At 40.5% G+C, this 23,650-nt stretch overlaps 1 protein-coding gene across 1 annotated transcript in view; it reads right to left on the bottom strand.

Moving 5' to 3' along the window:
* Window positions 1-23,650, bottom strand: part of HIPK2 (homeodomain interacting protein kinase 2) — a 258,216-nt gene that overhangs the window by 14,089 nt on the left and 220,477 nt on the right. The window contains exons 14-15 of the mRNA XM_020998088.2: window positions 12,243-12,490; window positions 180-340 (exon numbers count right to left, since the gene is read on the bottom strand). Coding sequence (XP_020853747.1) covers window positions 180-340; window positions 12,243-12,490 — 409 coding nt within the window. The remainder of the gene's footprint in view (window positions 1-179; window positions 341-12,242; window positions 12,491-23,650) is intronic.

The following is a 23,650-nucleotide window of genomic DNA, read 5'->3' as shown; positions in this document are numbered from 1 at the left end:
GATAAGAAAATGGAGGCAAATAGAGGTTAATTGACTTGCCCAAGGTCACACAGCTAGTAAGTGTCTGAGACTGGATTTGAATTCAGGTCTTTTTGACTCCAGGCTAGTGCTCTATCCATCGTATGACCTAGCAACCAGTAGTTAGGCAACACCCAAAACTCCACAAAGTGGTGGCTTACCTGACTGAGATTAAGAGGCTGCTGCTGCTGGAAATGTGGTCCTGGCCGAGGCTGTCTATAGGCAATGGCTCCAGACGAGTTCCCTGAAGAGTGACCACTGGTGGAGGTCACGATGCTGGAGGCCTTGGACTTGTAGGAGGATGGGTGGTGACTGGTGTTGACTGTCAGGAAGAGGAAAGATGGCTACTGTTAAATCAAATCACCAAGGCTCAAAGTCCCCTAGGGGATGGTACTCTAACAAAGCAAAGTGATAAAAAGGACACCTTCAAGTTTTTGTCTAGTGTCTTAAAGATACTCTTTTTTGGTTTTTGTCTTTGTGGAGGCAATTGTGGTTAAGTGACTTGCCCAGGGTCACACAGCTAGTAAGTGTCAAGTGTCTGAGACTAGATTTGAACTCAGGTCCTCCTGACTCCAGTCACACATAGTCTTATCCCCTCAATGGCAGAATGACTACCATTCTGTCTTATCTGAATTCCAACCTTTGCTCCACTTTGGGGTAGAATCAGGCACTGAATGCAAATGAGGTAACATTAATGGAGGTCCAAGGATAAATTATTTCCTATTTATCCTATATAAAGCTTGTTTGTACATATTTGTTGCATAGAAATGAAAAAGAAAAGGAAAAGAGCATGGTCTGGGAGAAGAGGCCACAGCTATCACAACAGCTGACATCTGGGGCCCAGGGATGGCTATGCATCTATAATCTTTAGCTAGGACCAACCAAGCTAAGTTTGAAAAAGCATCAAGTTAGCTGGGGTGGCTCTGATTTTTTTTGACTACAGCAACTCCTGAACACAATCTACTAAACTGTAGCCATGATTTTGTCTTGGTAGAGGAGGCAACTCATACAATGAAAGGACAGATTCTTGGAGTTAGGAAGGTTTGTAAAGTGCTTTAGATACATATTTTCATTTCATCCTCCAAACAAGGCAGACTGGCATGAGAGGTATTATCATCGTTTGGAGATAAGGTTACTGAGGCCCAGGAACAAGTCCATGGTCACAGAGCTAGGAAGTGGGGTTTAAACCACGTCCAGCACTCTCTCTGCTACACCACACACCTTCACACAATATCATCTAATGAAAAGGCCAGACAGTTTTAATATGGTTCTGCCATTTACTAACCATACTCTTTTTCAGGTTCACCTCACCTCTTGGCTACTAAGTTTCTACAGCTCCAAAATTGAGGTTAAAAACAAACATCTCCCATTCAAGTCATCTCAAAGGGACAGTGTAAGTATGGAATAATAGAAGTTCAAGTGTGTTGAAATTTTTAAAGTACTATGTAAAGGCAAAGTTTGATACCGCTATCAAAGAGTGGTGTATAATACTCTGCTGGAGTGTCTGGCATGTGAGGAGGCGTCTGACAGGGTCTTACAAGATGGGCAAGGAGACCAGTCAAAGCAGTAGACAAGGCTGGAAAGAGCAGACAAGCACTGAAGATCCAGGAGGCAACAGCTCAAGTTGAATAAGGTAATTAAGGAGGCTAACAGGCAGAAATGTTTATTTAGGCAGGTGTGGTCTAGAATCCAGGAAGTCAGAGAATAATCAAGAACGGCACTGGTAGGCAGAGGGCATGTCGGAAAGCTTTCTTCTTAAGGCAGAGACTCTTTTCTCTCTGCTTCAGATGTGCAGGTCATGGATCACATATGCATTTGAAATCAGAAGTAGAATTTGAGACCTTAAAAATGCAGCTAGTTCACAGCTGAGGAAGGGATGCCAGAAAGCTGGATGGTTTTTGTGTCATAGGTCTTCAGGAGGGACCTAGCACAACGACTTTCAAATAAAAGGCACTTAACTGATATTGAATGTCTTAAGTACTGCATGTTTAAGAAGTACTTGATTGGCCGCTGGGCAGAATCCCAAAGAACCCCTATCAAATGTACCCAGAAGGACGTGATAGGCTGCTTGTCTGTTGTACAGCTGTTTTTCTGTCATGTCTGACTCTTGGTGATCCTCCTGGCCTTTTCTTGGCAAAGATACTGAAGAGGTCTGCCATTTCCTTCTCTAGATCATTTTACAGATGAGCAATTGAGATAAACAGGGTTAAGTGATTTGCCCAGGGACACACAGCTAGTAAGTGTCTGAGATCAGACTTGAACTCTGGAAGATGAATCTTCCTGACTCTAGGCCCTGCACTCTATCCACTGTGCCATCTAGCTGCCCCTAAAATAGGCTCCATTCATCAAAAAAAAAAATTCCAACAATCCAGAATTTTATCCTTTCCTAGTCTTCTTTGGCCATCAATAGAAGGAATGAACTAAAAACCAGGAAAATACTAGATGTGGAAAGCTCCAGTCACTCTCTATGTGCCCTAGTTTACTAGTGTGTGTTCAGAAAGAGAGATAGCTGAGCTAGTGAAGGACTAAGAGGAAATAAGCTAACATATTTTTATAACTATTGCATTCTTTGTTATATTGGAATGACAAATTATATATATAAATTATATATTGTAAATAAATTACTATATGGGCACGATACAGTGGCTAGAGAACTGCTCTTGGTGCCAGGAGAAACTGGGTTTAGATTCTGCCTCTTCCACATTCTGGGTAATTCATTTAACCTCTTTGTGGCCCTGGCTTCTCTCTAAGACTGTGAAATATCAGAAAAGGTGGTGACCTGCAGGTCTAGAAGTTCTTCACTGGGAATTCCTTATTCCAATGAAATCACAGGTCTTGTTTAAAAACAAAGCAAAACACAAAAACACAAAAGTTACGAGGAGGGATGCCCCTTTCCTAAGGAGAAGCAAGGCTAAAAATAGAGCTGACAAGGCTCTCCATCACTGAGTGGTGACAGGAGGGGCAGGCCCCATACCAGGTGGACCTGTCCAGGTGGCACAAAAAAGACAGCTCCCATATGAACAAAGGTGGCTGTCCCAGGTTTTCTGTGAGGAGAAAAAAATAATCTAGGATGGAGTAAATTATGGGAACAAATTTTAAAATACCTAATTTGGTTTAAGAATGAGGTTGAGGGTAGGCAAAAGTGAGTTTAATACAAATCTAAAGAGAGCCAAGTGGGGGGATTATTTCATGTCATTTGCATTTGTTTATTTTGTTTCTTGTGATTTGTAATTTGTTTCACCTAATAATGACATTTTCAGATCATAAAATATCTTACTTTTTTAACCTTCATTAGGAAGATACTTATTTCCATGATTTTTCCAAGCCTTGTTAAACTTACACTTGTCACCATCTAGTGGCTATGAAAAATATTGGTAAGAGTGGGGACAAAACAAAAGAATGAAAACCGTTCCTGGTTCTAACCCTAACCCTGGGCTAAAGCTGGGGGTATATAGAGCCAGGTGGTGGCAGAGTTAAAGGAAACAGGGCCCCTGGGAGTTGTACCCAGCAGGGTTCAGCACAGAGCTTTCTTTACATAAAGTGGGTGCTCAAAAGCTCTTTGATGAACTGCACTACACTGAACAAAATTACAGGGAGTAAATATTAGAGCCAATAAGCAAACCAAACTTCAAATATGTGAAGAGCCACCTTCAGAGCAAAGACTTTCCATAAATTTGGCTTCATGAGATATGTGAATTCAGAACTGCTACCTTAAAATAAGTTTGTCTTGATTAAAAAAGTATCTCTAGGTTAGGGGTTCCTAAACTGAGATCCAAGTATAGATTTTCAGGGGGTTCAGGAGCTTGGATGGGGAAAAATGACATCATTATTTTTTACTAATCTTTGGATTATTTTAAAACATTATATATTTTATTCTATGCATTTATAAACACTGTTCTCAGAAGGTAGCCATAGGCTTCCACCTGACAAAGAGGTCCAAGACACACAAAAAAGTAAAAACTCCTGCTCTAGATCCTCTGAAAATATCTTTACTAGAACCCTGCCAAGCTGAATGCCCTGGGATGGCAAGAAGGCTGAAGAACTAGGAGGACTCTTCATCTATACCCCCATGGGTTCCCTCCATTAACTGAAAGTTGCTCTCCACAAGTAATGCCTAGAAGAGATAAAAATCAAGGAGTTACCAATTCAGAGTCTATGTGAAAAAGATTACAGATGAAAAATTAAAAGCCATTAAAGTCACCTGAAAAGGTAATACAGCGAGCTTCCATGTGTAAGCTTTCCTGACCACATTTAAAATAACTGAAAAGTAGGGGTGTCAAGAAGGTAAATGACATGGAATTTCTAGTTTTACAAAAGTTTTGATCTCATTAGTTTTAATATGACAGTCATTTTTATAGTAGTTTTCTTCCCAGTGAACCATGTAAAAAGAGAAAAAATGTAAAGCAAATGAATACATGGATCACATCTGACAGCATTTGCAACAGTCAACAACTATTATTTTGTTGATCTCTTTAAGGAGGTTCGTAAGGTTTGTATTTTAGGTAAACACAAACAGGCAGACATGTAGAAAGAACTGTTGGCCAAAAGAAGGAGACAATTCTCTCTTTTTTTTTTAAAGTGAGGCAAAGTCACACAGCCAGTAGTATCAAGTGTCTGAGGCCAGAATTGAACTCAGGTCCTCCTGACTCCAAGGCTGGAGTGCAGTCTATCCACTGCACCACCTAGCTGCCTCTAACAAGAGACAATTCTGGGGCAGGTAGGTGGTGCAGTGGATAGAGCACGAGCCGTGGATTCAGGAGGATCTAAGTTCAAATCCGGCCTCAGACACATAACATTTAATAGCTGTGTGGCTCTAGGCAAGTCACTTAACGACAATTGTCTGGGGGGGGGAAGAGGGAGAGGGAATAGAATTTAGAAGACTTTGGTCAGGTCCAGACTGTTTGGCACAGAATTGATTGAGAGGTTTGATAGTTCAGTGGATAGAAGGTGCTAAGGTGAATAATAAAGATTACATTCCTGATTTTAGTTGGATGGGACCAAGTTTGTTACCAATTTCCCAGGAATATTAAATTAAAGGGCAAGGATAGGGAGTCTTCTATGGCCTCACCCAAAGACTGGGGAGTAGATAAGGGAGACTGGAGCCTTGCAATCATATGAGGATCCTTGGATCCCAGATTTAGAGCTGGAAGGGATTTTAGAGGGTATCCAAATCTAACAGCCTCATCATATAAAGGAGGAGACGGAGGCCCAGAGAGACAAAGTTGTTTGTACAAGGTCACACAAACAGTTAAATAACAGAGTCAAGCCCTGAACAAAAGTTCCTTTAACTCGTGTGTGCTACTGCTTTTTCCAGTACCCCCATATTACATGCCTACCTTTCTCTGGTTCAAACAGGAAGGAGCTACCACATGTGAATGTTAGCTATACAAATCTCATGTTCCCAGAATGACATGATAAGACTAAGGAGGGAATCTTCAGGCTACTTGAGTCACTTCATTCTGAATCAGACCCCTGCCTGGAAGGTCATTTCCTGAGCAAACCAGTTAAAGGTGAGTAACCTTTATGGAAGTTAAGAAAATGGTTACTTCTGTGAATGGGCAAAGACTCTGAATCACAAAGCTTCACAGCTGCCAGTCCTAGTCAATATGGAACCAATATATCCTCCCTACCTATAGACAGGCTATAGTATCCAAGAAACCCAGAGGATTCTTTTACAGAAGTTTTCTGTAAGAATCTTCTCAACAAGAAGCCTTCAAAGATCCAGGATTGGCCAAAAAGAAGTAGCTTTATTGAACAAGGTCTGAGAGGAATAGTAAGTTATTGTCAGACCCTCACAAGTGAGTGACTGACAAAAATATAGGCCAAAGTCACTGGAAATTATTCACAAACTACCTTGTGAAGCTCATCTACAAACTAGTAAGAACAGATGATATTTTCTGCTGGTCTTAAATAACAAAGCTAGTAACAAATGACAAAACAGGAGTACCAGACTCCATTTCATAACTGGAGAAGCTTTCCATAGGATCAAAACAACATGTTTCTTTCCTAAATCCTTTTAACAAGTGGGGGAAAAGCCCAATATCCTTAGAGCAGTGGGCTATGCCACAAGGCATGCAAAGGCATTGGCACTAACCTTTCTAGATGCTCCCGTAGTAGCACAATCTTTTCATCTGGGATTTCCTACTTACAGACTGAGATAAAAATAGCCTACTAGAAGTTAATGCAAAGGGTATGAAAATTCAGTGTGTGTGCACACATGCGTGCATGCATGCACATACAAATGCTCACACAACCATGCAACCACCTATGACTCACAGTGTTGTGAACAATGGAAAGCTTTCCTGTGACCGCGAAGAACGGATTAATCTTGCTTGTTTGATTATCTCCCTGTTTGAACACATTACTTTTTGATACCTATTTCTGCATTTCCAGCACCTATGCCTCAATCTCAGTAATTTTTATTGTAGTTTTAGAATGCCATCATGAGGTGACGACAGCGCTCGGTTTCAGGATTCAGAGCTGCACCTGCCCAATCTTTGAACACTTCTTTGGTAATGGATTTGGCCTTCAGTTTGGTGCCTGTTTTCCCATCCTACGATTTGTTTCAAAAGACTTAAAATATTCTGACTTCCATGTCATTGCAGACCAATAGAAACTGAGCAACATGTGTCTTCCACTCTTGCCAACTCATAGGTGACGTATACAAGGTAAACTACGACTTAATCCTTGCAATCTTAGCCTATGTCTTTGTGGGACAAGTTACTTATGAGGTAGGCATAGGATTTTTTGGATCTTGAGTATCTACAATAACCTCAGCAACACATTTTTCCCGTTTGTTCCTTCTCTTGCTCAGTAAAAGGGTCCTCCCCCCATGAAGTACCATCTTCCTATTCTAATTCTGTATGCTTTAAGACTTTTTGTTTGAACTATTCAGAAACTCTAAACTCAATTAACTGAAAATTGAAGGAATCCTCTCCCCCATAACAAAGCACTCTCCCCCGTTCTGTTCATCAGATCCTCCCCCCCCACAGACACTTTTTTTAAACTGTGAGTGGGATATACTACTCTTATCTGCTATTTCTCCTTTATTCCATTTGCCATGGCAGACAATGAGGGACACTGTGGGCTTTCTTCTTCCTCTGTACCCATATCTATTGTCCTTGCTATTCCCCCAGGTCCTTCTTCCTCTCCTATTCTTATGGCCCCACTCTCACTTCAGGCAGCCACAAAAAATGCCAGTAAGTATAATTCAGTACTTTAACAGACTTGTGATCTCTCTGTGTGGATACTCCCTCCAGTGGCATAAGGTGCAACCCACTCACATCTTTGCCTTCTCATCCTCTGACTCTTTTGTGTTCTCCAATGAATCCTCCATGCAACATGCTGAGACTTCTACTTTCCTCTAGAGCTCTTGACTTTATGTGTGTACCTATACTATATAGGCTATTCTTGCTCTTGCTACATTAACCCATGAAAAAAAATTAGGTTTGAACACACACCAAGGAAACAAGTTCTAGTAGCTAACATTCAGCAGGACCTTATTTTTGTCTTCTGTAGATTCTTTATACTTGCTGGTAACTTACTTCTGATTAGTAGAAGTTACAACCTCCTTGAGCCTCTGTTTGTTCATCTATAAAATGGGGGTAATATACTTGTACAATGTATTTCTCTCACATGATTCTTTTGAGGATTTAATTGGATTTTCCTTTTCCTTTTCTTTCTTTTCTTTTTTGGTGTGAGGCAATTGGAGTTAAGTAACTTACCCAGAGTCACACAGCTAGTGAGTGTTATGTGTCTGAGGCCTAATTTGATTTTCTACACTGGCATTTGTAGATCTCTTATCTTTTTCCAGAGTAAGCTTTAAAGTTGCTAATTAATGGATGGTCCTCTGCCCTAAATTTCTATCACTACTTGCAATTTTACCATTTAAGAGATTCACTTGGGCAAATGAGCAAAACAAGCCTCTTAACTAACAAAAGGCTCACATATATATCAACATTTTAGTTTGTTGCTTATGTAGCATGGCATAATCTATCTGCAACTTAAACAAACCCAAAACCCCCAAACAAACTGTCAGGAGCACTGGTCAGGACCCAATCCAAGCCTTTCGGTTCTTTATATAAAGCAAGAAACACGAACCTCTCCAAAGTAGTTTTATACCTGTCTGCCAGTTTTGCTTAAATTAAATTGGGCGTGTTCTTCATGCAATCACTGTGCTAAGTACCACACCCTCTGGGCTGCTATTTGGAAGTGGATAGACACGAGGAGTTACGACGGTCTCCTGAGGAAAAAGAAGGGAACTGAGGGGAGTGCTGTCTGGGTGGGGGCTTCTGTGGCTTCAGTTGCGGGAACATTTTCATGTTTTCATGTTTCATTTCACCTTCTCATGGTTTCAGCTGCAAGTTGCACACTTTCCCTGTGACTGGCTTTTTTGCTCATGCCTCTCAGATTCAAACCTATGAATTTCTATACCTTTTAATATAAAATACCAAAACAGCTAAACAGACTTTTAATAAAGACTAAATTTAAACATTACTTGAGAGCAACGGAAAACCCCAAATAACAATCACGTGATGACTATATTTACTTTTTTTTTTCAATTTTTCTAAGTTTCTCTTTGTGTCCCCTTTGACTGATGGGAATGCTAACCTTGATAATTCAACTTGACCCTTAACTTGGAATTAAAGTCTCCCTCAGCCACTTCTGCTGGGCTCTCCAAAATTCAAGCTTTCTTCTCGCCAGTGACAAGAACCAGATTCTTTCTAAACCAATGAAATGGAAGGAGTCAGTTGAGATTTCTTCCTTTCTCTCTAGCTTCTTGTTAGGAGACTTTCCTTTTCTCTTCCAGAGGACATGAGACCACATCTCTGCCTGTGTAGCTTAAACTCCCCCCCCCCAGTCTGTCTTCCATCAACTCAAAGCAGGACATTCTATATCCTTTACTTTGAGTTGAAGCAGAGAATGGGTTGGGGCAGCCTCCATATCTCCTCTTTTTCATGTAGACCCTCTGATTTAATTTTGTATCTAATCATTTGTTAAATAAATAGCCTTTTAAACTGATTTCAGTTAGCAACTGCCTTCTTTTAGAAATTATTTCAGATAAAGAATTTACAGATACCCTCTTTAAAGCTGTCTAAATGCGAGTTATGGCAATAGTTCTCTTGTTCCTGGTCAAGAGTAAGCTAAAGACTGAATAGGAGGAAGTGCTCCCCCCCAAAAAAAGGGGGGCAGCTGGGTGGTACAGTGGATGGAGTACCGGTCCTGGATTCAGGAGAACCTGAGTTCAAATCTGGCCTCAGATACATAACTCTTATTAGCTGTGTGACCCTAGGCAAGTCACTTAACCCCACTGCCTAGACAAAAAAAAAAGTCCCTATGTGATTAAGGAATAAACAGAAAAGAAAATGATTTCATCATAAGTATGAAGTTACTTATGTAACTACTTAAATATAAAAAAAAAATTAAATGGTTCATGTAAATATGTCAAGTAAGATAAAGGGATCATTTTATTGGAAGGACATCAGAAAAAAGATGGAGATGTTAAACCTAAGGTTGATAAGATTTCTCCCCAAACCAGGTTTAATTAGCATATGAATAGACTGTAGACATTGGAATATCATAACCCAAACCTAATGCTTTTTTTTAATGCCTTAAATAAATGTTGCCCTAACTTACTACCCATACAAGCCTTCTGCAAGCCACTTAACTTCTCTTCTAGTTTCCTCACTTATAAAATGAGATTAGACTCGATTCCCTCTGAGGTCCCTTCCGGCTCTAGAGGTACAACCCCAAGATGTGCTGGGACTTGGGGGGAAAAAAAAGCATCTTAACATCAGATTTATACATATTTTTTGTAAAATGACCTTAGATGAGGAAGCAAAGCCAAAATTCTTGTCACTGATACCAGAGAAATTGATTACTGCCTTACCCTTTGTGCTGAGCTAAACATCAGCCCCATTCTAAAGCCTAGATAATGGGATTTTAAAATGGGCTATGGATATGTCATAGTGTAGAGTTATGACCATGCAGTTATATTTAACTGGAGTATGGAAAAACACACAGATGACCTTACGTTAGTTACTAAGCATGCGCACAGAGGACATTGCACACAGTGGGTGGTCAATCAAGGTGGTTGATAATAAATGCTATCTGTAAGTCCACAATGACAGAATTTGAGAGATGGACAAGAGCTGAGAAGCTAGCCAGGTTCAGTAAATCTCAGTATAGGCCAATTTGTTTCTCCTTCATAGGACCAGAGATTTGGGGCTGGAAGGGACCTCAGACATTATCTGGTTTAATCCCTCCTTTTGATGTTAAATAACTTGCCAAACATCAATGTAAGACAGGAAGCAGCAGAGTCAGGATTTGAACCCAGATGCTCTTGACTCCAAATCTACCACTTTTTCTATCACAGCATACCTGAAGTACAATATGACTATCAGTTCCTTCTGGGATAAGAAAATGGAAGCCATTAGGGACTGGCAAGCTCAGGTAGCAGAAAGACGAGTCTGGTTATTTAGGAGAGGCAGCATAGCACGTGGACAAGGTGCAGAAGTGCACTCTAGTCTTCCTCTCAAAAATGAGATTGGCCCATTGTAGATTTTGGAAATCAATGGGCTAGGAAAAACACAAACAACCACCACCACCCCAGAACTTCAAAGGCTAATGCATATTTCTCTACATGTCTACCTCTTGGAGTGATGGTAACTGAATCATTTGAGATCAAGTGGATTCCACAGTCTTCCACAGCAGTATGTTTCAAAGTCAATCCTGATAGAAAATTCTTTATGATTTAGTTACTTTTCATGTCTAAATAAAAGCCTTCCTGTAATTTATAACCTCTTCCTACTAATTATCCTTTGAGCCTCACTTTCCCCATCTGTAAAACAATGAGGTAGAATATAAGTAATTGATCTCTGTGGTTGCTTCCAATGAAGACACATGAAGATCAACTGGTCATTACTCTCCTTATAACAATCAACCTTGGAAACTATATACTGAAGGGGGAGCAACAGATAATTCTAAGATCCTACCCAACTCTAAAACTTGATGTATCTAGCTATTTGCCTACTTGTGTCAGGGAGGCAGCAATTTCTTCCAGGTAAACGGAAAGGACTACTGGCTTCCTTTGAGTACCTGACTTTACTTACTTATCTACTGGAGTGAGGTTTAATAGGAATGTAAGTTAGCATGGACTATTAAACTTATCTATAAGTTAATTAAATTATTCCTTAGCTTTACTTTCCCTAGGCACTTTTTTTTTCTATTTCAAGACATGGTAGAGTCCCCATTTATCTTCATATCATGATAAAAACCTCCCTAAAATAGAAGCATGAGAACGAGAGACAATCTTTGTTACGATTGTTTCCTTTCAAAGCAGGTTTAATGTAGGAAAGCATCTGGCTCCATTTTGCTTTCACTTACCTGGGCCTTAAAGATCTTGTTTCGCTGTCTTTAAGCTACAAACACCCCTAAGAAGTCTCATGTTCCTTTTGGAAACCCATTGCGTGAGATCTGGTGCTTACCTGTGAAGAATGCTGCTTGGCAATGGAAATATTCAGCTACTCCCACCCTCACCATCATATCTGATTATACTGGGTTACTCTTGTTTAGCATTAGTTAGTGTAGTCAAACCTCACCAATTTGGAAGAAACAGAAAGAAGGACAGTCTGAAATAGTGGTCTGAATTATAAAGTATTTTTAGAAAACTACAGTTTTAACTTCATATAGCAAGTTTTCCTAGGTAGAATTCCAACTTGCCTATTTTGCTGAATAGATAAGAATTATGGGTAATATGTATATTAATTATCTGTAAAGCAGTGCTATCAACATTTTTTGGTGTATGAAGTTTATCATTATTAGTAAGTTAAACGATGTCTTTCTAATTTTGCAGACGCCTCTCAATTTCCTTAGCCAACGCTTTTCACAGATGGCTTAAGAGTAAACTTCAGCTGAAGTTCCTAAGTAGCACAAGTTTCAAATTCATGGGTTCCAAATGAATGAGGTTTGATTTACTCATCAAATGAGTCCGAAGTCGTAGGTGTTCCAACAATACTTTCCTATACTTTCTCTGCCTCACGACTCCCTCCAGCCACATTTTGCACTCTTCCACATTTCCCATTTCAGTCAGCTAGCTGAAGAGAGAACTGAAGCTACCAGAACTCGTGATTGCTAGCACCAAGCCCCAGACTTTACATACAGTCTATAACAGAAAGCAGGAGAACTAACCTTCAGGGAGACTTCCCTGGCCTGCCCCACATTACCTGGTACTAGGCTCTCACACTCCACCAACACTTCGCTGGCCTGGGTTTTCAGGGGTGGCACAATAATAGTTCGAGGATTCCCGCTGCAATGGCTCTCCAGCGCCCCCTTGGGGTCATAGGTGTTTGCATTGCTGTGGCCTGCTCGATGCTGCATGGTGTAGGGGCTGTTGTTGCTGGAGGAATCAGAGTAAGGAGAGTCATGAACCGTGACACAGCTGATGACATTTTTTCTTTGTTTGGAGAGAGTGCTGAAAACACAAGGAGGAAAAGAATAGGTGCCATGAGAAAGGCTGCAAAATAAAACATTCTATCATCAATGATTATGAAGCTCCTTCTGGGTGGAAGTGTAGGGGAGGGAGAATAAAAATTATAGAGACATACTTCCTACCCTCAAAGAATGTGTAACTTAACGGGGGAGACTGTGTACAGACACACTTAGGATGTAAAAAAATCTTTACAGGCTAGAACAATGGATCAAATTAATAAGATGAAAGTTAATAGTAATATGTAAAGTTTTATACTTGGGTCCAAAAAAATCAACTCCATAAAAGATAGGGGGAGGTGCGGCTAAATAACATTTATCTGAAAAAGATCTGGGGGTTTTAGTGGACTGCAAGCTCAACAGGAATCAACAGTGAGATGACAGGCAGCCAAAAAAGCTAAAGTGATTTGATTAGGGTCACCAAGCCAAGATGTATCAAGGCAGGATTCAAACCAAGCCTCCATGATGGAGGCAGTTCTCTTCTCTACACTGGGCTGCTTCACATGAAAGAGGCTATGGAGCAAATAATCAGCAAGACCTGCTGTGGACAAAGTGTGTGCCCAGAGCTAGGAGAGAAGGTTTGGAAAGAGAGGGATGAGAAATGACTCCAGATTTAGGAACTTAAGCATAAGAGAGTATGATGGGTTTTGAGGCTTCGGATGTAAGAACACTTGACATTTTTGCCATTGAGGGCAATGGGGAAGTTGGCAAGAGATTCAGGGTAAAAATGGACGTAAAAGTACATCTCAGTTTTATGCATCTCACAGTATATGTTGGTGCCTACTAGAAATCATGCTATGTTTTCAAATGGCTGTTTATGTATATGTAGAGTGCCCAAAGGAGGGTGGTAAATCTGGGCCTTACAAAGATTTAGGGTTACAAGAGAGGGCGGGGATCTTCCCTGCATGAAAGCAATGTGTAGGGAGGGACTGAAGCTTCCCCACCAGACACTCTGCTTGGATAGGCAGGCTATGATGGGAAAAGGGGAAAGGTGAAACTGAAGATGGCAGAGGCTAAGCCCAGCATAGGAGCCCTATCTCCCCAAATGCTCATCCCCAGTCCAACTATGCAATGAAATTCTCTGGGAAGTAATTTATGAAATGAAAAACCATCGAGTTTCAAGGGCTTCCAACAAACAGAGCTAATTCTGTGTTGATTACTGCAAAAGAAGAGTGAGATGTGTGATTCTGTGGTTCCTCTGTGGACACAGGCACACCTGGTGTGTCCCCTCCCCTGTACTTTTGTTACCACAATCTTTGAGGCAGGGCAATCGAACTGTGGGAGTAGGAAGGCAGTAACTGTAGCCAAAACCCTCTCTTCATCCTGAGGCTACCTCTAGGCAGCAGAAGAAAGGAGGGAGACAGAACCTTCGGGCTTGTGTTTTTAGAATGGCCCTTACACTGTGGCTGCAGAGCCGGCTGATGGTCTTAACAAGAGGGAAAGCAGAAAACCTGGAGAGGTTTCTTCATGGCAGAGTAGTGAGGCTCCAGCACTGGAGAGAATCTTGCATTTCTGGGCAGCTTGCTTGGTTCTGTGTTTGCTGCAAAATTCTTGTATGTACAATTTAAACTGAAGGCTGCCTCCTCCAGCAAGGAAACAAAAGAGATTTTAAGCTAGGATGGCTCTGGGCCACAAGGTCAGTGACAGCTGTGTCCTGGACGATACCTTCTGAGCTATCTGCTGGGTATCTGGGTCAGTGTAAGAACATGTCCATCAAAGGCCGGAGGACCCTGACAAGTCAGGGACATAAAGTCCTCTGACAATTACCTGAAGCACACACAAGCACACTGATTCACACTGAAACAAAACAAAATAAAAATGCATTCTGCTTGACAGGCACAATATTGTGTAAGTGATCTCTTGAAGAGTCATATGTAACACTACGTGTGTGTGTGTGTGTGTGTGTGTGTGTGTGTGTATGTACGTATGGAGGGGTATTATTCACATTTACAAAGAGTTCACAGTTGGGTTCCCTAAAAATATTTAGAGTGCATTTAAAACATAATTACACATAATTATTTACAGGATTGTAGCTCCAGAGCTGGAAGGCCCCCAGAGGCCATCCAGTCCAAGCCCTTCATTTTACACATGAGTACATTTAGACCCAGGGAGCTTAAAGGGACTTGCTCAAAATCACACAGAGCAGTATCAGAGATGGGATTTGAACCCACATTCTCTGACCCCAGGGTCAATGCTCTCTCTTTCACACCATGCTAACTTTTGAGGAACACATCACTTGCAGACAGAAAGAAAACATTAACTTTTTTTTGTAGTTTTGATTACTATAGTAAAGTATGTACATGTTGAAGGCAAATCCTAAAACTGGACACAGTGATTGTACAGACAAATTGACCTCCAATGGCATTCAAATTGGGCATATCTAGCATCACCCACCTGAATTTGTAAATTACAGGGAGGCAGACCTCAACTCAATACAAAGGAAAACTTTCTGTCTATCCAACAGTGGAATAAAAGTGAAGTTTCACATCATTTTAAGTATTCAAGCAGAAGGCAAGTGCCTTTCTTACTTTCCTATTTCTGACAAAGGCCTTTCCTCCTGGTCACCTAGGTTCATAACCTTAGAGTCATTCTTGATCCTTCACTCTTCCCTTGACTCTCAGGCTGAAACAATTGCCAAACCTTGATAACATTTCCCATCGCCATCCTCTTCTCTCTACTCTTTCAGCCTAATTCAGGTTCTCATTCACCTCTTACCTGGATTACTGCAAAATTTTCCTAATTAGTATCTGCTTCCAGCATCTTCCTTCTCAAACCCATCCTCCACATGGCTGCCCAAGTGGTAGCTGTAAAGCATAGTTCTGACCATGTACTCCTGTGGTCAAGTCACTTCACTGGCTCCCTAATGCCTTCAGATAAAATGCAAACCACTGTTTGGGATTTAAAACTCTTGACAATATGGCTTCAATTTATCTTCCAGACCGATTTCCCATCAGTCCCCCTCACATGCTCTCTATTCTTATCAAACTGGCCAGCTTCAATGCCCTATCTAGGACATGCCATCTTTGGTCTCAGTGGCTATGTAGGCCATGTCCTACATGGCTGGAACACTCTCCCTTCTTGTGACCACTTCTTGAAATATCTGAGATTCTTTCAAAGCTCAGCTCAAGTATTACCTCCCATATTGGGCCTTTTTCTGATTAGCAACTCTCCCCTCCCTGAAATGCCTTTGTGTCTATTTTGAATTTACTTAACTGTGAACATATTCTGTTTCCCCGACAGAATTATGTCCCTGGTGGCTAGAAAATTGTTTTTCTTTCTTTGTATCCCCTGCACCCAGTACGATACCTAGTGCATAGTGGATGGAATAAAAATGCTTACTGAATATGAATTTGAACATAGAAGAGCTGATTTCTACAGGGGGCGAGAGAACGGACTAAATAAAGTCACTTTCAATGCTAAGAATTTTTTATAAGAAATGTTTTTCATGAGGTCTGGGATAGATTAAAATAAAATCATGTTGTTGTTACAACCCGTTAAAGAATATACCCAATAACCTCTTCAAACACCTAAAATTCCCTTTCTCTCTGTTTGAAGTAGAAGTGCTCCCCAACCTAGAGACTGCTTGCCTATAGCGAAGGTAACGTTTTTAGTCTCTTAAGGCTATGAAATATGGCATACCACAGTTTCTGAGAAATTAAAGTAGCAGGTCACCCACAGGCACAGAGGGCAGAGGACAGTAAGGTGTAGCATATTACCAACGAGAAGCTACCGAAATGTGTTAAAGGTTATCAGATGCATGATTTAAAAATGAGATGGTCTAGAACAAGAGTGAAAGATACCACCTGATGGATATCCTGAGTGCTATATTGGTATCTACATAAAATCAAGACATCAAGAGGCAGCCTCCAGGAAGTTGGGTGGCACCCCGTACAGAGGACTTATAAGGGGACAAACAAGAGTCCCACGTGGGTGGGTTGTGAGCTATCCTGCTAGAAGAAGTACCTACACCAATGAGACCACAAACACAGAAAACAACCAAAGTAAGAATTAACTGAATTTAGTGAGGCAAATTGGAATTTACCTGATTTAGCATCTATGTATTACACATACTCTTTTGTATATGTGTAAAGTATATTTATATTATGCTTTGACTTACTTTCAGTATTTAGAATACTCAACAATAAGTATATTACACATATTTTCAGATTTGCATGAAACATGTAAGTGTTCAGAGCTTGGGAAAAGTGAATCAGTTTCCTAGCTTTATTTTCAGTCTATTTTAAATCCAGAAATTCCTACTTATACTTTACTTGCATATAAAATATAAGTCAAATATGAAGATATTAAAGAACTGATTTTTTAAAGCATATAAATATTTGAGACTACAGCTGAGAGTTCATTAGGCTTATATATGTTGACATTATTGGGATTCACTCTACCACTGTGCCTAATTATTGTTGATGGTTTATCAATTCCATTATGAGTTAGTTTAATAAAAGCAAGACAGAGATAGGGAGAGGGTGACACAGAGGTTTGTTTAAATGGCCTTGATATCATACCACTCCTGAATATAGAAAATATAGCTGCTACAGTTCACTGATTGCATTATGTTGTCATGGCAATGGATGATTTCTGCATGATAAAAAGGAAATGGATAGCAAAGAGTAAAGAAATCAGAATCTGTGTTGGAAATAACTCCAATAGGAACAAACACATCAAACAGAAAAAGTAGCTCATTCAAACTATGAAGGTGGCCTGGCCCCTTATAAATCCCAACTCCTTGTCTCCCAAGCCTTTTGTAAATCCTACATCCTTCTCTCCTTATCTTTGTCTATCTCTATACACAGCAAGCACTCCAGTTCATAATATAAGCCCTTCTTCATACTGGCCCCCCTTGCCCTTTTTGCTAATCTCTATCTACCACTTTCTTCAAGCAATAGGAAAAAACTGCTTTGAGCGAAGAAACCTTTCCTGACTACCCTTACATTATTTTAATTATTCCCTGGCTTTATAGTTCATGAGACCTATATACAATTTATACTGTATTTTCCATCATTAGGTTGCATTATTTGTTTCTTGTATATTTTGTCTTTCAGAGCTAGAGTAGTACAAGCTAAAAGAGCACTGTGTTTAAAATGTGAAAATCCAGGCTTCAGCTAAATTTCTTCAATTTACATTAACTAGGTGACTTCTCAGTCTCAGTCTCTTCACCTATAAAATGAACATTCATGTACTAATAATCCAGAGTCTAGCACAGTGCTATGCACTAAATACAACCTACTTAATGGGATTGCTATAGTAATATGGTAAAATAATGGATGTGAAAACAAAACTAAATGCCATCTAAATGAGAATTATTGTTATGATTTCAGTGTGGTACACATAGCTTAATAAATAATATACTGAATGAGCCTAAGATCTTCGTCATGGTTCATAAGGAGGCAGTATGAAGTGATAGGGGTCAGTAGTTTTGTGAATTATCCTATGTTGTAGGAACAAATGCTTCAGACAGGCACCCGCACAGGGAAGTTGTATCTTTTCAGCTCTACTGTATGTTGTGGCAAAACCCATAGACCCAGAAATGAATGATCAGCTTTTGTCACTGACAGGGAAAACTGGAAGCTTCTATTTGAGACCAGCTTTAAAATTTTAACTTAGAAACAATGTACTTAAATCATCCATTTATATACTGAGCCAAATATTTCCTAGTCAGTGCTTTTTTCATAACCTCTAGTCAACCAAAACAATATTTTAAATTCACCTGCTTTCGAGGGAATAACAAAATTGTGGGACTTGGAAGGAACTGTGAGGAGTCTTTCAGTCTTGACTCCTCTGTCCTCTGTCAGGGTAACATCTAAGCCACTACACGGAACAGTGTTTTCTAATGCATCAGTTCATGACACATTCCTCTTCTACCTTTCCTTCTTGGTCTCTCCTATCCAAGCCAATAAACCTCTTTTCCTGGTAACATAATTCACACACACACACACACACACACACACACACACACATCATTTTCCTTCTACCATGGTAACTACTCTTCCCCTCCCTCCTCCCTCTTTCCCCCAAATCATCCACCTTTCTGGTCAGAAATTGACATCAGGGAACAAGGAAATCCAGGGCACTGCAGTCCATCAAAGATGTCTTTGTAACCTGCTAAAGTGTCATGAGACATTGGCTGGGAAACAGTAATGTAGAGTAGCTCCTCTTCATAACATGGTCTGACAGCTCTAACCAACTCATCACACAACACTCAACAAATCCCCAGTAATGATAATACATCTGAGTCAGCCAAACAAAACTATCTTTTCCTGTATGTCTGAATGAAAGATAGATGCATATTTTCTACTTCTAAAAACTTTGGGAACATATTGCTTCTTCAAACTAAGAAATAATGAACAGTTTGACCAATGTTGTAGTGGCTATATAAAAGCAAACATTAATTTATTCATTTAGCAAGCATTTAGTGAATTTCTACTGTGGGCATAGCCTTGTATTTTGTGCAAGGGGGTAGAGGTCTAAAAGAAATAGAAACACAATCTTCCTCATCTCCAAGATGTTTATAATTGAGTTATAGGAATTAAAGAGGCCATATAGCTGTTTTCAGTGTGGGAATTAGTTCACCTGTTGGGCCTACTTTTGCTCCAAATGTCTGTTTATGTCCTATGGAAGGAGATTTTGTTTAGCTCAAAGGATTCAGGTTGGCAGTCTTTTGCTCCGTTTTCTACTCTGCCTTCATTAAAGTCACTTGCTTCTCTTTTATAATCAGCACAAGGTGAGAGGAGACATGTTTTGGTTCAAATTATTTACTACTTTTGGATAGCCCTGTCTTGTGAAGATTCAGTTAATTATGAGAGAAAACTTTCCCTAGTCAAGTTTTTTTTTCTTACTTTAAGAACTTTGAAGGGGGAGCCAAAACAAGGGTCCAAATTGCACAGATGACCTCTAAGGTCCTTTCTAGCTCTAAATCTGTGACTGAGGCTGCTCTGGGGGTGACAACGTTAGAGCAGAGAAGGGGGAGTGGGAGGGGTCTTACATAGGTAAAACCGACAGGTCTTGACACTAGATTGGCTAGAAGGATGACAGCAAGTGAGGAGTCAAAGACGACACCTTGGCTTGGGGCCTGGGAGACTAAGAGGATTGTGGTAGCCTCAACATTCATATGGAAGTCAGAAAGACGGGGGGGTTAGGGGGAAAGATAATGAGTTCAGATTTGTTGGATATTTTGAGTTTAAGATGTCTATAGTACACCCAGTTCAAGACGTCTAATAGGCTGTTGGAGATGTGAAATGGAAGGTTAGCAAAGAAGGGCTGGATAAAGATGATTATTGAATACATGGGAACTGATGAGAATCATATAGAGGGAGAAGAGAAGAGGGCCCAAGACAGAGCCCTGTAAGACAGACACAGATAGAGGATGTGACCTGGATGAAGATCTGGCAAAGGAGACTGAGAAGCAGCAGTCAAGAGCACAGTCATAAAAACCTATGAAGAAGAGTGTTGGTGGGGGGGAGGGGAGGGCGGGAGGTGGAGAGAAAGGGTGATTGACAGTATCAGAGGCTGGAGAGAAGTCAAGGAGGATGAAGATTGAGAAAAGGCCATTAGATTTGGCAGTTAAAAGATTATTAGTAACTTTAGAGACAGCAGTCTTGGTGGAATGATGAGGTCAGCAGCACATTATTAAGCATGAAGGCAGGGAGTGGTGGGAGTGATCTAAAGGCTGAGGCTTCGTATGACAAGTCTGGTGATATAAGAGGGCAAGGGACTCAAGAAGAGGACAGTGTAGAGTTGAAGGCTGAGTGACATGGCAGCACGAGGAAATGGAAAGCCCCCCCCCCCCCAATTTAGGGTCAAAAGCTCCTGGGCTCAAATACTGGCTTTGCTACTTACTTACTACCTGTATGACGTTAAACAAATTATTTAACCTCTCTGGACCTCAGTTTTCTCATCCATACCATGAGGGTGTTGGACTAGATCAGATTTAAACTCTTCCTAACTTTAAATACCAAGTCCCTGTTGGAAGTATACCTGGAACATACAACCATACAAGTTGAGAGCTGGCGCCAGGGGTTGGAATCCTAAAATGTGGGGAAAGACTGAGTGTCCCTTGGTACAGCTTCAAAATGGCCCCCTCCATATCCTATACCAGATATATATGATAGAATTAAACATAGCCACTCTGGTTACTAAGAATTCTGTAAGCTCCCCTCAAGGGAGCTATCATTAAATGGTGGTTTCAAATTCTAATAGAGGTTACCTACGTCCTATTTGAATTATGAGCCTGGGACTAGGTTTAGAAGACTAGGCTGTGCAGGGCTATGTCACTGGATATTGCAAGAATCTTTCCAGAAACAGTCGTGTACAGAAGAGAGTGCTTGAGTGTATACAAGTCAGAAGCATACATCAATCTCTTTTTGTTTTCTGAAGCCTTGCACTTGTCTGCAAGATATGGCAGTGATGCAGAGGACACCTGTGAAGACTATGTTCCTTGGGGGAAAGCACAAATGGTGGACTGGCAAATCTGTAAGGGGAAATGGCTTGGACTCTTCCCACTAATAACTCCTGAAACGAGAAGTTAAGTTACTGGGATGGAAACACAGATCAGGAGATAAGAAATGAGGTAACAGAGCTGCTTAGAATTAGATGACCAGGCAAAGTTAGTAATGCAGCAGAACATGAGAGGCACATGATACCAGACACAGCACTAGACTTGGAAGTCAGGAAGACCTGAGTTCAAGACTCAACTCAGGCACTTGTTAAAACTATGTGAAAGTGGGCAAGGCACTAAACCTCTCTGTGTCTCAAGTTTTCTCCCCTGTAAAACGCTATGGCTGCACTCCGTGGCCTCTAAGATCCCTTGCAGCTCTAAAATCATGATCCGACGGGCAGGCTAGCTAAGCCAAGGTCAGGAACAGCAGACATTAGAATTAGAAGTGGGAGAGACATACTGTAGCCAGCGTTTACTTGACAGTGTCCCCTCTTCTTTTTTGTGTCTAGTCTGCAGGGTAATCCCTGTACATTTTGCTTACCTGTATCTTCCCACAGTCCCGATACTAATGGACATTATAGCTTCTATTTTATTTAAAGAAACTATAGGGTCCTTAAGAATTCTTATTCAAACTCTTTTTGGCTTATCTAATTCCCTATTTGTACCCAATCTGTCATGTTCTGTGTGAATTTCCTTGTTCTTCCATAGCCAATCTTCCTTCAATCAAAAGATGCTCATCACCACTGCACTGACTTCTTACTTTTCTAATTAGCCACACAGGGCTTTATTCTGGCCGCTTTTCCAGTGTGGGGGGCACACATTTGTCCTGTCTTTCCAAGAAGGAATTTTTAACCACTCTTGGCATTATCTGAGTAATCCAGTCATTTTTAATCTATTCTTTTCATCCCCCCCACAATGGCTACATGTTATTGCAGTGCCCTTTTCTATTGTTGATTAACAGTATAATCATATTCTTGGGCTTTTCTTCTCACCAGAATGCTAAACTTAGTCTAGTTATGATCACAGTAACATAATTGTTCACCCATGGACACCTCTTGAACTATTTTCTGCGCCTCACAAAGAATCAAGTACTATATTTTCGCTTTCTTCATGGGTTCTAAAATTACCTTCCCAGAGAAGTATTCTCTAAAAATCTTACCATATCTTACCTTGATAATGTGTTCTACTAACTAATCTGTGGACAGCTGAAGTCCTCCATTGTTATGACCAGGCTGAATTCTGGAGCTTCTGCAACTTTATTGCTTTCCAGTTCATTCTTACTGGCCTGGCTAAAATACAGACACCAGCATCTACGGCTTATGGCTTGCTCTGACTTCCTCTGGTCACTGTCCATAATACCCATTAATTATGGGATTTCTATTTATAGACATTCTTCTTAGAAGTACTATATTTCATTGGTTATCTTTCCACAAAGTCTTTCAATTGCCAAATATATCAAGGTCCTTACTTGTTGCTAAGCATTCCAACTTCAACTACATTCAACAAATATTTATGTGCAAGATTCTGGAAATACAAAAATTTAAAATAAAAAACAACACAGTTTCTGTTCTCAAGGAGTTTACATGCTGATGGGTAGGTATGACATGTATAGAAATCAGTATGATACGTGGTAAAATGTGAGAGAGGTTAAAAAAAAAAAAGGACCCAGACAGGATGTTCTAGGAAAATCTGATGAGGGAGGGGATCATTTTCAAGTAGGAAGATCCAGCAGGATTCATGGAGGAGGTGGCAGTACCATGAAGGAAAAGAAAGATTTTAACAGGCAGACATGAGGAAGAAAGGGTACTTTCTATGAATGGTGAGATTGGGTTTTCACCCAGGCTGAAAGTATAACAGCCACTTATAGGCTTAATTCTACCACTGACTGGCACAGAAATTTTGATCTGCTCTATTTCTAACCTGGGCTGGTCTGTCCCTCCTTATGCAGCCTGGTGGCTTCCCACTCCCATATATATCAATGCCATACTTAGTGTGGATATTGGAATGGCTTTAGCCCTACTACAGCTCAGAACTTTCTTGGTTCAAGTGTTCCACTAGCCTCAGCCTCCCCAGTAACAGGGATCACAGGTGTGTGCCACTGGACCTGGGAACAGATTGCTTTTACAAGTGTATAGAGTTGGGGAAGAATAGGGTGAGATCAAAGAGCAGTGAGTTTGGCTGGAACATAAAGTAGGAGTGAGATATGTTAGACAGAAGTCAGATGGTGGAGGGCCTTAAATTTAAGGAGTTAATATTTTATCCTGTAGTTGACAAGACAATAATGAAGGGTTTTGAACAAAAGAAAGTAGGACCTGTTTATTAGGAAGATTATTTTTGTAGATGTTATGAAGGATCAATTGGAGAGGTGATAAAGTGTGCTTGGAGAGAGTGAGATGGATGCAAGGATACTATGGACAAGGGCTAGATAGGACTTGGCAACTAACAGAATGTGGGGGAGTAAAGTAGAAGGAAGAGAGGTGAATACAAGGTTTTGTGCTTGGGTGACTTGGAAAATGGTAGTGGAATCAACAGAAAGGTTATGGTCATTTTAATTTTTATTGCTTTTAATATTAACGCAGAAGAATATATAAACTTTGGCTTTTAGTTCTGCCCATTTCTCAAGCTTGTCAACTGCCTGACTGATGGGCAGTGTATGCACAGATCTCAAACAGGTACACGGCACAGAGCGAGGAGGAT

This window comes from Phascolarctos cinereus, unplaced genomic scaffold, assembly GCF_003287225.1.
Source record: "Phascolarctos cinereus isolate Bilbo 61053 unplaced genomic scaffold, phaCin_HiC Scaffold_1;HRSCAF=81, whole genome shotgun sequence".
Lineage (NCBI taxonomy): Eukaryota > Metazoa > Chordata > Mammalia > Diprotodontia > Phascolarctidae > Phascolarctos > Phascolarctos cinereus.
This window is presented reverse-complemented; position numbering and strand designations above follow the sequence as displayed.